At 42.0% G+C, this 12,744-nt stretch overlaps 1 protein-coding gene across 1 annotated transcript; it reads right to left on the reverse strand.

The window, feature by feature from the left end:
* Nucleotides 1-145: 145 nt before the first annotated feature.
* KDELR2 (KDEL endoplasmic reticulum protein retention receptor 2) lies at nt 146-12,544 on the reverse strand. Its single transcript, XM_059826318.1, has 5 exons — nt 12,382-12,544; nt 5,449-5,549; nt 2,257-2,415; nt 997-1,249; nt 146-228 (listed from the first exon to the last, which is right to left on the reverse strand). Exons 1-5 carry the CDS (start codon nt 12,470-12,472, stop codon nt 194-196), a joined length of 639 nt encoding a protein of 212 aa, XP_059682301.1. The 5' UTR covers nt 12,473-12,544; the 3' UTR covers nt 146-193.
* Nucleotides 12,545-12,744: the final 200 nt, after the last annotated feature.

A 12,744-nucleotide genomic window follows, 5' to 3' on the forward strand; every position in this document is an offset into this window, starting at 1 on the left:
AAGGCAAGATGCATCAAACAGAAATCTGCTGGTTGTTTTTCCTCCGTTCTTACAGAGCCGCTGATGACTACCTGCACGATAAAGAGCTGTGTTTCTGACTTTCTGTCTCAAGCATCTTCGCCTTTGCTTGTGATAAGGATTGTTCTGTCCAAGCATCCAAAAGGACAGATGCTGGCGACGTTTTTTTTGGCACTTACGCTGGCAAACTGAGCTTCTTTCCCTTGAGTACTGTAAGGAAAAGTAGGGAAGAAAACAGTTAGCAAAACAAAGATGTGATCTAGGAGAAGCACACACTGTTAAAACTCGAAAAGGACCAAAACGTACCACATAGAGTCACTTTTTTACAAAATGGGTGCACTGCTTGCCTCTCTCTTCCATACGTATTGGTAAAACTATGATGAATTAACAACTATTCCAATCCTGCCCTCTTGTGGCACCCTGGAATTCCCACTTTTCATCCTCAGGACACACTAGCCTACGGCCATGGTTTCTTAAGAGTTATGACTAAAATAACACAGCCCCATATAGCTTTGTAGTTCTATGATGGAGGCTGGAATGTGACTAAGGGCAGAATTATTAATGCACCCAGCAGAAATGACTGCTTCTACACTTAGCATAAACATGCAGGTATTGAAAACACTGAAAAAGGTGCTTGTAAGCATGGAATCTGCACAAAACCATGTATGTTGTCAGGAGAAGCATGAGGATCATGCTTATTAATGGAAGACAACAGCAACATGTATTTAGCCATACTTACCTTAAAATTAATCAATTAAGTTCATCAGATGAATTATACATTTATATTCTATCCATACTTAAAACAATCCTCAGAAATGCCCCACACTAGCAGAAAGTATACTTGATAAATCTATGGAGATTTCAGCGATAATTTGCACACAGAATTAACAACCTAGTAATGTCAACATATCAGATCCCCATGAATGTGTTAATTGCTACATTCCACAAACTAAAGCTGGAAGTTATTGCACTACTTACCTTTTGTAACATACAAATAGAAGAAGTCACAGTAAAGAACGGTCTGGACCACACCAGCAACAACAGCTATGAGGTCAAAAAATCCCTCAAAATAGTAGCGCCAAATCCAGTTGACTAAGTACAAGGCACGGTACAGACCCAAGAAGAAAAGATAGTGAGTAGTGATGGTCTCTGCTTCCCCAGTTTTGCTGATCATAAAAAGTTGAGGGAGAATAGCAACCGATTCAAGATAGATGGAGAAGGTCCACAGTATCTGAAAGGAAAAAAAAAAAAAAACAAACCCACAGGTATATTCAACTGTCTTACTGATAACAGAAGCAAAGAAGGTATTTGACTTGGCTGGACTTTCCACTCTCTAACAATGTTATGAATAGGTACAGTATTTTGACAAACTATACTTTGGTACAGGAAAAACTAAATGAAAGCTTCATAATCAACCGTGGGATGGTATGAGGGAACAACTCTCTTGGCAGATGACAAACTCTCCAAACCAGCTGTCTAGTGAGCTGGCAGGCATACATTTGTTTACTCATGAGGAAACCTATGTGCATCCATCAGTTCAAGATTCACAGTGCCATGAAATACAGCTTACAGATCTGGCGCTGTGAAAATAGGGGGAAGATAAAGTCCTTTTTTCCCCCATGTTCTTCCAACTTCTTTAATCTATTGGTTTAATGAATGAGTTAATACAGAAGAAAATTTAAAATAATGTCTCAAAGTGTTGCAATTAAAATTCCTTCACTCTCTAGTAAAATCACTTAATGCCAATAAATATAAAAATGCAGCTCAGTCCACTTAAAATAAACAACTAAAGTTATTCTCTATTTCATGGGAAAAGTTACCTGTTTGAACTCTCTATAATTACATTTTTAATAGGATTTCTCTGATAGGAAAACACATAGCTGCATTTCAAATACAATGCAATTCTTTCTAATACTCTAGACCATTTGCGATTCTACAAAATTTATGAAGTATTATAATTCCTTTTGTTTTCACCAGGTGGCACCAACTATTCACAAACGGCATTCTGGGGCATTTCTTTAACACTCGATGTTGATAATAATGCTAGTCTCCTGAAGTGCCTTAAATTTTCACAGAAATCTATGCTGTAAAGATGCATTAAGGAAACAGGATTAGCCTGAGCCTACTAAACACAGGCATCTTTCAAGCATTCCTCAATCAGCCGGAAAATGCTCATCTTCATGTCCTAAGTATTTTAGGGGAAAAAAAAGTATAACCTCCTACCCACAATCAACTCACCTCCAGAGGAGAGAAGTCATGATTGACAAGAAACGAGAGTCCACCAACAGGAACTATCAGAAACTCCACTCTGAACGTATCATGGTTTCCATCATAGGTGGCCTTAAATTTCATGTAGATCAGGTACACAGTGGCATACGAGCAAGCAATGTAGATAAGCTGAAGAGCAAGGAAAGAAAAAAACAAAACACAAAACAACCCACAGAGGTTGCAGGATTAGATCAAACTCACTGAACAAAGATATTCCCAGGCACTAAGAGGAGTAAATGCTGTCTTTTTTGGTTGTTTGTATTGTTTGTTTACATGCTTTTGCAGTCCCAGACTATGTGGTGGTATTTAACTTTTCTCAGCAGAGTAGTAATTCAAAACCAATGACTCTGGACTCTACTGGTTTTGTTGCTTCAAAAGCATCACCTTGACTCTGGTTGAAGTGACTGTCCAAAGTTTCTTTAAAGACCCTTTCCTGAGTATACAGAACTAAGGAACTGACTGGAGAAGGAATATGCCTTCTGCTACTGCAGGGGAAGCAGTGGCCCGAAACATTTACGTTAAAAGTGTGCATGTGCATACATGCAATAATGATGGAAGTGGTCTTTTTACATTCAAAAAGCCTGGGAGTGGTGGGGCTCACGTGGCAATTAAAAACCTATTCAATAAGCCCCGTTCGGACTCAGCCACTCGACATATCATAAATTAGCTGATTTCATTTAGACCTTTAAACATCTCTAAAAATCTGAAGAGTGGTAAGCGGCCAGTGTTCTCCACCAACCAACAGGCCATAAAAATCTGCAAAACTAACAGGCTGCTAGAAGCACTGCACCAGAATTCAGTTTCTATTTCAGCTGATGTCTAACGTTACCATTTTTAATTGTTACGGTACAGTAGACTTCATAGCTATTCCCCATGGAATAGGTAAATAGCCTTATTTTACAGATGAGAAAACAGAACCAGAGAGAATACATGACTTTCTAAACGTCAATCTGCCGTCACCAGGACAGAGCTCACATTGTCCTGGAGACAACATGGTACAGTAGACGAGACAAACAGGTAAGAGTCTGCCTCAGTGTCATCACAAAGATGAAATATTCTAAACAATTTATCACATTAAATACAGGTTCTATACAACTGAAAAGTAACAGATTAAAAACCCCATTGTTTGCACATGCTACTAATCACTAAAAGCGCTGCTTACAGATACAAAATGCTACAAATACTATATTAAGGAGCTCAGAATCCAAAGACTCTTTACTATACTAGCACCCCAGCTGACTGGAGATAAAGGACCACAGGACAGCATATCAGATACAGGGAATCCCTACTACAGGTGCAAACTAATCTTAATTGGTATGATCATGGAAGACACAAAGAAAGTGTGAATGAACCCCAACCCCTTATTAAAGATTTATTCATGAGAATTATAGTGTGTTTTGGGACACTCAAAAAGTTTTCATTTTTAAAGATACCAAAATAAAATAATGGTAGAAAAATGACTGCAGAGTGCACCAGCAGAAATGCATCCAATACTCAGATACAGGTACCATGAAAAAGAAACCGTAAGATACAGAATGCTATAAATCACAAAAATTAGTCTGCAGGTCATTAAGAAAGGCAGATAGTGTTAATTTGTGTATTTCTGTATATATTCCTGGAACACAGAAGAAACTAATTTTCCTAAACATGTGATGACCACTGCCAGACAAATACAGCAAGTTGGCACCTGTAGTTTAATTAACATTTCTCTAAAAATACTGAATAAAATCCTAACTGTACAGAAATTACAACTTTTTTTTTCCTGCCAGTTACAGCATTTTCCTCAGATTAGAAAGTTCATCTAATTATGCCGTAGGTAAGCTTATTTCTTCATGTTCTCTACAACTGTCTAATGTTACATACTCCTAAATGTATGTAGATAGAACAAGAAGCTGTGTTGGGACATTCAAGCAGCTTTGTCTTGGCCTTACAATAATAGGCTGAAAAGCCAATTACATCTAACAGCCTCTCTAAGCAGTAACGTTCAAAACTGTAACAGAGGCTTCCATTTTGCAAGTTAATACTGGATTTGAACAGAGGACCACTCTTTCATTAATGGAAAGACTCAATTTAATATGAAGTTGTGTATCACAAGTGTCATTTCCCATATTCATTCCTTTTCTGGGTAGGAGGGCTGCAGAACAAAGACATGATCATGACCCTGAATCACAACCAATAAATAAATTGCAAAAAGCCCAGCTGCTACTTTAGTGCACCCAACAGTATCTTTCAATTTTCTGAGAAATTACATAGGAAAAAAACTTGTGTTTCAAGAATATTTTGCTTAATCCACAGTTCTTCATCTAGAATGTTAATATTAAAGCTTAAGCATACATGCTTGACTTGTTAGAAGACAACAGTGTGAGTGGGTTTAAGATCTAAAATTTTATTTTACAGTATTGTTTCCCTAATTCTTCAGTATGTTTTGCATTACTGACTATCTAGTCTTTCCTCTTGGCAAAGTTACACTATCCTCTGAACTAAAGTTGAAGAGCACCAAAAAAATCCAAGAATAAACGAACTGGATTAAAAAGGTGTCTGCTCTCGTGCCACAAACGCACCAATCTGCACTGGTGCCACAAACATGCTGCACTTTCCCAGTCTACTGCTTTATTTTCTTGTACTCAGCACCAGAAATTGCAGGAATAAATAAGAAATAACAAAAACAAAATTTGGGCTCACTAACATTCAGTGGGCAAGCAAACGGGCTACAATCTGATAGAAGCTACATTCCTAAAAGCGTACTCCTGTCAACTTTTCATCAGCCTCTAACCAGACACCAGCTACAATACATTTTGGCAATGCATTTTGAATACTAATTTACCTTGTAGTGGGTAAAAAGAGATTTACTTAAGCTCTAACGACTCAATTGAGAAATACAATTTATTTGAACCATTTTTCCAAAAGTTTTTATTTTCAATAACCAAAATGGCATTTGTTCTAAATGTCACAGTCCCCAGACAAACAGTTTTTAAAAATTGCATGTAGAGCGTAGAAAGGAGTAGGGTTTTGAGTCCATTTTCCACATTATTTATCCAAAGCCCATCTAGAACTTATTCTGCAATAACTGTGCAGTGGGCCATTTAAAGAGGCTTTTATTAATGAAATTATGCACTCTGCATGCAACATTACTAGCTTTTCTAACTCTTCAGTATACTCTACCTTCATAGATGTGTTATACAATGAAATGAATGAAGTGAAGAGGTCCAGATAACGGGTAGTGAAGACCAGTGCAAACAGAAGCTGGCTTTTCCCAGAAATACCTAAAGCAATAAAGGAAATAATTAATTATTCAAAAAGTGATGATGTGCTTTAAAACACTTGATGCCAAGGATGAGAAAGGATATATCCTTTATTTCTAAGCAAGTTGATTACAAAATTAGGACAAAATCCAGGCTTCCAGAACTAAGCTGTATAAACAGAACTGCAAGTTCATATATCTCAGTAGTGTGAATGTAAGTTACCTATACATCATTGTACTAGAAAAGGTGCTAGCACTACATGGGATTTAGAAGTTACTCACAGCAGATAGGTTGAAAGTGATATTTTTGTAGATTATACACTATCTGTTCTGCATTATCATTGGGCACTGTGCAGCAAGGCTGCATTAGCTTTCAATTCGCAGACTGCTGTCACATGCCTCAGTACATTCTTTAGATGCTGAAGAGCTGGAAAGGTACAAGGGCAATAGATACTACAGATCCAGTGATAATCAGAAAGTATGCTAGCACCAATAACATGATTTTAAAGGAATAAATGGATTTTAAAACATGAGGCAATTCAATTCAGAAACTTAATTGACCACATGGTGGGGAAAAAAAAATATTATCAAACAGTCAAAACCAGATGTTACTATATACTATAACAAAATAAAAAGAGAGAAGTGAGCCAAAATTACAGACATCTACATTGCATCTTCAAAGTTACTTTTGATTTTAGGCCAAAGCCCCAACATAAAAACATTTGTTTGTACTTAATTTCAGCCAATAGAGGCAGAGTTAGAAGCATAAAAGCTTTGCACAGTCAGTCACTAAAAGCTTCTGAAAACTGAGGTGAAGCATCGCTCCGTAAAACTGATGTGGTGGTATGTCACAGCAGGGGGACGAAACAACTTAGCCTGCGCCTCTATCTTGTTATTCCAATTATTCTTGTTTTCAGTCATCCAGGGTGAAAATATTTGAATCTGTTCAGCTAAGCATGCAAATATTGTTCAAAAAACAAGAGGGAAAAATATTCTCTAGGAGAGGGTTATGATGCAAAGCTGAAAAGCCTTGACCCTTTATACAGAGATATTTCTGAGAAAGGCTTTTATTAACAGTGCCATAAAGCAATCACAAGAAAGGCTGTCTGTTATGGTTACAGAACTCCTTCTTCACTCCTGCTTAAGAAACACCAAATAAGCTGCCCCAGATTAAGGGAATTTATGTTTATAGATAAAGTTACTGTTTCAGCCATTCCTGTACAATTAAAAAAGGGGTTTTGTTTGCAACTCTCATATGTGAAATGTCTACGAGGTGAGCCTAATGCACTACCTGCAGAACAACCCAAGTGCCCATAAGCAACTGTAGTACAGGAAACAGCAAATGCCTCAAAACCTACAGTTAAGCAGACTGTTAAAGTATAAAACTAAAGCTGTAAGTATTAAGAAAACAATAACAAACCACACACACCCCCAAAAAACCCCCACAAACAAACCACTTCCCAGATTTTAGAAAAAAAATTCATTTGACATTTCTTGAACTATAACTATGTTGCAAAGACAGCTGAAGCAGCACTGTCAGCTGCATCCCAGGTGTGCTCGCTGACATTACAACCCTTGACAGAGCCCTGCTCTCATGCCAGTAAAACCTCTAGCAAGCAATGCTGTCCTAAGGTCAAAACCTACAGGACAAAGAAATCCACCTGGACAGATTATAGTACAGCATCACGCTACAGCATATAATTACATTAAATAATTTAGCATGCTATTTTCTTTCAGTAAATAACTGTGTACAGCAAAAAAAGCGTAAGATACATTAGTAATTGATAATGGCTATAAATTTGGATCTGGATGTGTTGTCACATAAATACAAGTAATATACTTGACAAATTCCTCTAAGCCATTGCCAGCCTCACCTCCCTCCTAACCCGAAAGTTGTAATTTTTATTAAGGCTTTCAGTATTTACACTGAATTTTTAATCTTTAGAATAGTCAAATGCTCCCATTGTAAAGACAAGTTTAAGCTAATTTCCAAGTTAAATAGGCTAGACTACCGCAAGGTTCAAAGTTTAAACCAAAGACCTATGGAGAAGACAGGCAAACTCGGAGAAAGCAAGATCTATACCACCAGCAAAAACAGGGGGAGGAAACAGGTAAACACTCTGCTGTTTGAATTTGATACATTTCAAAACTTTTGGGAAAATATCAATATACCTGCCACAGCAATGACCTTGGCTCATGGTTGGTAACTGCAATATATCGAGACGACACTGCCATTATTCTCGTCCTTCTCCCTTTCTTTTTACTCCCACAAACATTACTTAGTTCTTGAGCTAAACAAACACATTTTTATTTCTTCCTCCCAAGCTCCAGGCTCAAATTTTGAAGAGTCAAACCTCTCATTTTTGTTTCATCCTCACCCATGGAAAAACTCCTTCAATTTCAGCACCCTAGCTTGGTTAAAAGCAATAGCATGGAACTTTAATTCAAAAGCTCAGCTGATTTTCACAGCCAGGGAAGACAGCAGAGCTGAAATTGTAGTACTTTCTCACCAACTTCATTTTGCTACTGTGGGTTAGGTAAAGAGCGATAGGCAGCAGCAGAGGCATTCAGTCGGCCTGGCTGTGAAGCATGTAGACTACTTACTAACTGTGAACTGCATACCCCAACCATAAAAATCTACAAATGAAAGTTTTTCTAAGGAAAGCCAGTCCATGCTTTGTCATGGAAACTTCACAGACTTTTTGAAGTATTTAATAATAATAAAAAAAAGTAGTTTTGTTCAGTATGAAGTCTGCACCAGCCACAGAACCACAGCTTCTTTGGTTCTGCTAGTAACTGACATTACGAATCCTGGACTTTCAATTAAAAAAACCCAGCCTAACTCTAAACAGAAATTTGTCAACTGAGAAAGGCAAAATTTTCCTTCAAAGAGAGAGAAGAAATCCCAAGCCTACCTAAAGCAGCATTTTTTGAGGAAAAAAAAAAGTACTGTCTAAAGTCTTCAACATAGCATATGATCTGGTCCATAGTAGATACATAAACAAAATGATGGGAGACAGCTACATTACCTAGCACAAGTATTACACATTTACTATCTACACTACTTTTTTAGAGTATTGAGCATATAATTTCATAGCCTTGCAACTACAGGCCACCTTTAACACTTGACAAATGACACTGAGAAAAGCAAATCAATTTTTAGGCAGTAATTCACAGTGCAAACAATCTACTTTGACTTGGAATGGATTAGAAAATACAGTCTGAACATGACAATGTTTGAGACTTGAAGAATCCTGTGCTTTCATGAATCTCCTAATTATGACATGAAGTCAATAATGGAATTACCTGCTACATTCTCCACAGCTCCTAGTAATTATTTCTGAGTTGTTATTTGGAGTGGCAAACATTTTTTCCAAATTCTAAATTTGGAAACTCAAATAACCAGTCATGCAAAAAATTGTTTCCCTGCCAGCTCTGAAATCATGACTTGATTTGCTTTCCCCTTGTTCTCTTTTTAACATATTGACTAAATTAGGAAAAAAAATAATTAAGTTTGTCAAACACTGAAAACGCAGACTGCTTCATAATGCAGATTATCCTAGCCTCACCTATTTTCCTCAATTAGAGGAGTTACTTAGGAAAGAAAACGGGGACTGATGTGTCTTCAGAAAACAGTAGGTTGCAGCAGAGGTACACAGGCTGTCCCCCCCTCCTTTCCAGCTGCTTTTACAGGCCTCTGAGCTCCTCTTGGAACAAAGGCCTCAGACACACACAGATGCAACCAGAAGAGAGGAGTCGGCACCATGTGGTTTTCCAGCTCTTCATGGATCACAGCCTACAGTTTAGCAATCAGTTAGAAGCCTTTATTTATTTTCTAAGCTTCTACTGCTTCAAAAGTGCAGTTAAAGCAGCAGCTGGTTTGCCCGCATTTCTTTAGTCACCAATAACCACAAAGTATAAGTTTATTTAATTTATAAACTGCTCTAATATGCAATGTAAAGGAATTGCAGAAAGCCCACTAACAAGAGGCATTTAGCAGCTGCTCAACATTAACTGGTAACTATTTAGGAATTATTGTTGTGTATGACTTTACAAACATATTTTATGTGAATACAGATTATGAAGTTTTTATTAGTAGAAACCACAACTAACAACAACAAACCACTACCAGAAACAGGATGGAACCCCAAAAATAAAATCCCATGCTCCTTCGAGGTGCTCTTCTCATTCTAGACAAACTTGTTAGGCCTCAGACACTAATCTCATAGAAGTAACATGGATCTGGATTTACTCCGAAGGACTCAGCCAGAACTGGAAGACACCAAGACAATCCCAGACAAAAGCATCCCCATTTCATTTTTTCCCTCAGGAAAATGAATGAAGCAGGCATTTTCTACCGCAAGAGTCCATGCATGTCTGTTTGTGTTCAGGGACGCTGGCTAATTAGGTAAAGGGATGAGTTGAGGGCCCTATGTAATATAGGCCCATTTACTTTTCTGTGTTGGAGAAAGCAGTACCAAAGATAATGATTGGTGTGAACCTCCTTTCTTAGGAATAAATCTCTAGTAACAGAGATCCTCAATCACAACTGACTGAAGGAAAACAACATCAGATCACTTTTTAAGCAGAAAGATGGGACTAGGTTACATTGTACTATACTGTGTAAATAGCCTCACATCCAAAGGTCGCTTAAGAATCTCTTGGCTAAACGCCTATTTGAATTTTAGCCTTGCACTAGAATTTCTCATTTTCCTTCTTCAGAGAGCAAGGGATACTTAGTTTTTAGATCATTAACTCTGTTGTTCGCAATCTTCATGGCATTTCTCAAGTAAAGTGGAGGATGGAACTCTGCAGAAGAGTTTGAGAAGGCCAGGCCCTCTCCTGCTAGATCCACACGGAATTCTTGGCCCACTAGAGCTTGAGCCAGGAAAGTTCATTAGGAAGGAGCTCTTGCGCTCCACGACCTCAGAAACAATAGTTCTGCGCTACTGCTGCATTTGGACTGTGGAGTCATCTGCTTGAGCTCGTTTGTAAAGTTAAGAAGAGTTTTTAAGTGTGGTTAAACCCAAAGCTATTCACTTACTATTTTTTTTTCTTTTGCACTATCAAGTGATTAGCAAAAAGTGACTTGACGTGAAAATGTACAGAACCTGTACTTCCTCTTACCTGTGGTGCAAATCTCTTTCATTTCCCCATTCTCAGTTCTTTCAGGTTGCAGCTTAAACTAATTCTTCACGCTCTTAACTGAAGACTTTACAGATACATCTGTTCAACAGTGTTAACTTGGTATGTGAATGGTACTTCATGCCAACACATGGCAAAACCGATTTCAAGAATAATCACTTTTAGGAGAAGCTCTCTGGAGAGAAGGCAAAGTCAAGCTCACAGTCAAAGCCCAGTCCACAGCAAAAACGGTATTTCCAGGGTCAGTGGCCTGATTCGTGTAATACACAGAGCACTGACATGCCCATTTTGAATTACAACAACTCCTAGTTTTCAGAAGGAAATCAGCTATGCTGCAGTTAGAAGAACTGCCTGCAATTCCCTCCAACCACCACACCGTACACTGGAAGCGAAAAAGCAAACCACATCACACGGAATTCGAGCAAGCACGTACAAAACACGGGAGGAAGAGCAAACGTTTCCCACCCGGGCTGGCAGAGGAGCCGCGGGAGCGGGGCTTCTCCCCGGCGCCCAGCCCGGAGGGCGGCCGGGACCCAGCTCCCTCCCCGCCACACCTCTCCCGCTGCCACGTCAGACCAGGCCAGCATCTCGACTGAACGCCTATTCACTCCAGCCTGGAACCTCTCTCCCGCAGCCTTCTACTGCGGCTGGTCAGGCAAACACGAAAGCACCCCAGAAGCCTTAAACACGGCACGAATCACAGTTCAATTCTTACCGCAGCGAGAGCGGAAAACAAAAGGGAAGAAGAGGGCGCGTTAGTCAGCCGCGAATGCAAAAGAGTGCGCGGAGGGAGAGAGCGAGGGAAACTTCAGGATCTGCAAACTGCAAGTCAGCTACTCCCAAGGCTGCACCAGCACCAGCTTTCACGCACCGGAGCGGCGCTGCCAAGTAAACACGCAGAGGGAAGGCTGTGCACTGTCAGGGAAGGCGAGAAAATAAGCTCCGTCTCGTTTCTCGATAGCGGCCGGGCGCGGGGAGGGGAGGGAGGCTGCCCGCCCCGCGGGGGACGCATTCCTCCCTCCCTCCCTCCCCTCCTCCAAACCTGCCTCCCCATTCATTCGCTCGCCGCCGGGCAGTTACATAAGGAAGAAGCGACCCTCCCGGAGACAGCCGAAGTGGCGGTGCTCGGGGATTAAAGTACAAATAATGGCAATCGCTAAACCTTTAACGGAATCGCAGCTCCCACGAGTGCACCCCCACGCTGGAGCGGGGGGGATGCGGCTCCCCCTTCCTCCCCCCCCGCTTCCCCACACCCTGGTTTTGGAGGCGGCTGAGTCAGGAGGGAGGTCGGTCAGGAGGAGGGCTGAGCCCCCTCTCCCCTGCGTCGAGGGGAGCGATCGTCCCTTTTCACCTGCCCGGGGCGAGTTCTGCCCTCCCGCCCTGGGGGCCTTCAGGGGGGGCCTCGGGGGGAGCAATCCCCCCTCCCTCGCCTCTCCCCGCTTCACCACAGCCGACTGCCGGGCAAGTGGGGCAGCGGGCACCCCCCCGCGCTGCCCCCCCGCCCCCCCACCGGCTCGGCCGAGCGCTCCTGGGGGAGCGGTCCCTCAAGGGCGGCAGAGGCGATCGCGGCACCTCCCCGCCGCGGGGAGAAGGCAGCCATCGCGCCCAGCCCCCAGCGAGGCTCCCCTCAGGCACCGCGGCCCGGAGCTGCCCGGCCGGTCCCGCCGCCCTCCCCTCCCCTCGCCCGCCCAGCGGCCTTCCGCACGCACCCGCGCAGGAGCGGCTCTTCCAGATCTTGAGCAGCAGGATGATGATGGCCGCCAGGTGGGACAAGTCCCCGGTGAGGCGGAAGATGTTCATGGCGGCGGCAGAGGCGGCAGCGCAGCCCGGAGCCGGGGAGCGAAGATGGCGTAAGCTCAGCGGGCACCGAGCGACGTGGCCCGGGGACGTGGCCAGACAGCCACCGCGCCCGGTGCACCCTGGGAAACGGGAGGGAGCGGCCCCGCCCCTCCGCCCCGCGCCGCCTCCCGGCGGGGGTGGCGGAGTCGTTAGTTCCGAGGCGAGTCCCGTCCGGTCCGCCCCGGGCGGGCGCGACCGTCTGGCCGCCCTCAGCGCCCTGGCACTGCGAGGGG

This window comes from Gavia stellata, chromosome 18 (assembly GCF_030936135.1).
Source record: "Gavia stellata isolate bGavSte3 chromosome 18, bGavSte3.hap2, whole genome shotgun sequence".
NCBI classification, from domain to species: Eukaryota; Metazoa; Chordata; class Aves; order Gaviiformes; family Gaviidae; genus Gavia; species Gavia stellata.

Bases quoted from the DNA above. Each gene is read 5' to 3' on its own strand.
- KDELR2 (XM_059826318.1), bottom strand. From the start codon at position 12,472: ATGAACATCTTCCGCCTCACCGGGGACTTGTCCCACCTGGCGGCCATC. The intron at 5,550-12,381 runs GTGCGTGCGGAA...TTATTGCTTTAG, and splicing joins GAAGAGCCGCTCCTGCGCGG to GTATTTCTGGGAAAAGCCAG. The intron at 229-996 runs GTAAGTAGTGCA...TTTTCCTTACAG, and splicing joins CTATTTGTATGTTACAAAAG to TACTCAAGGGAAAGAAGCTC.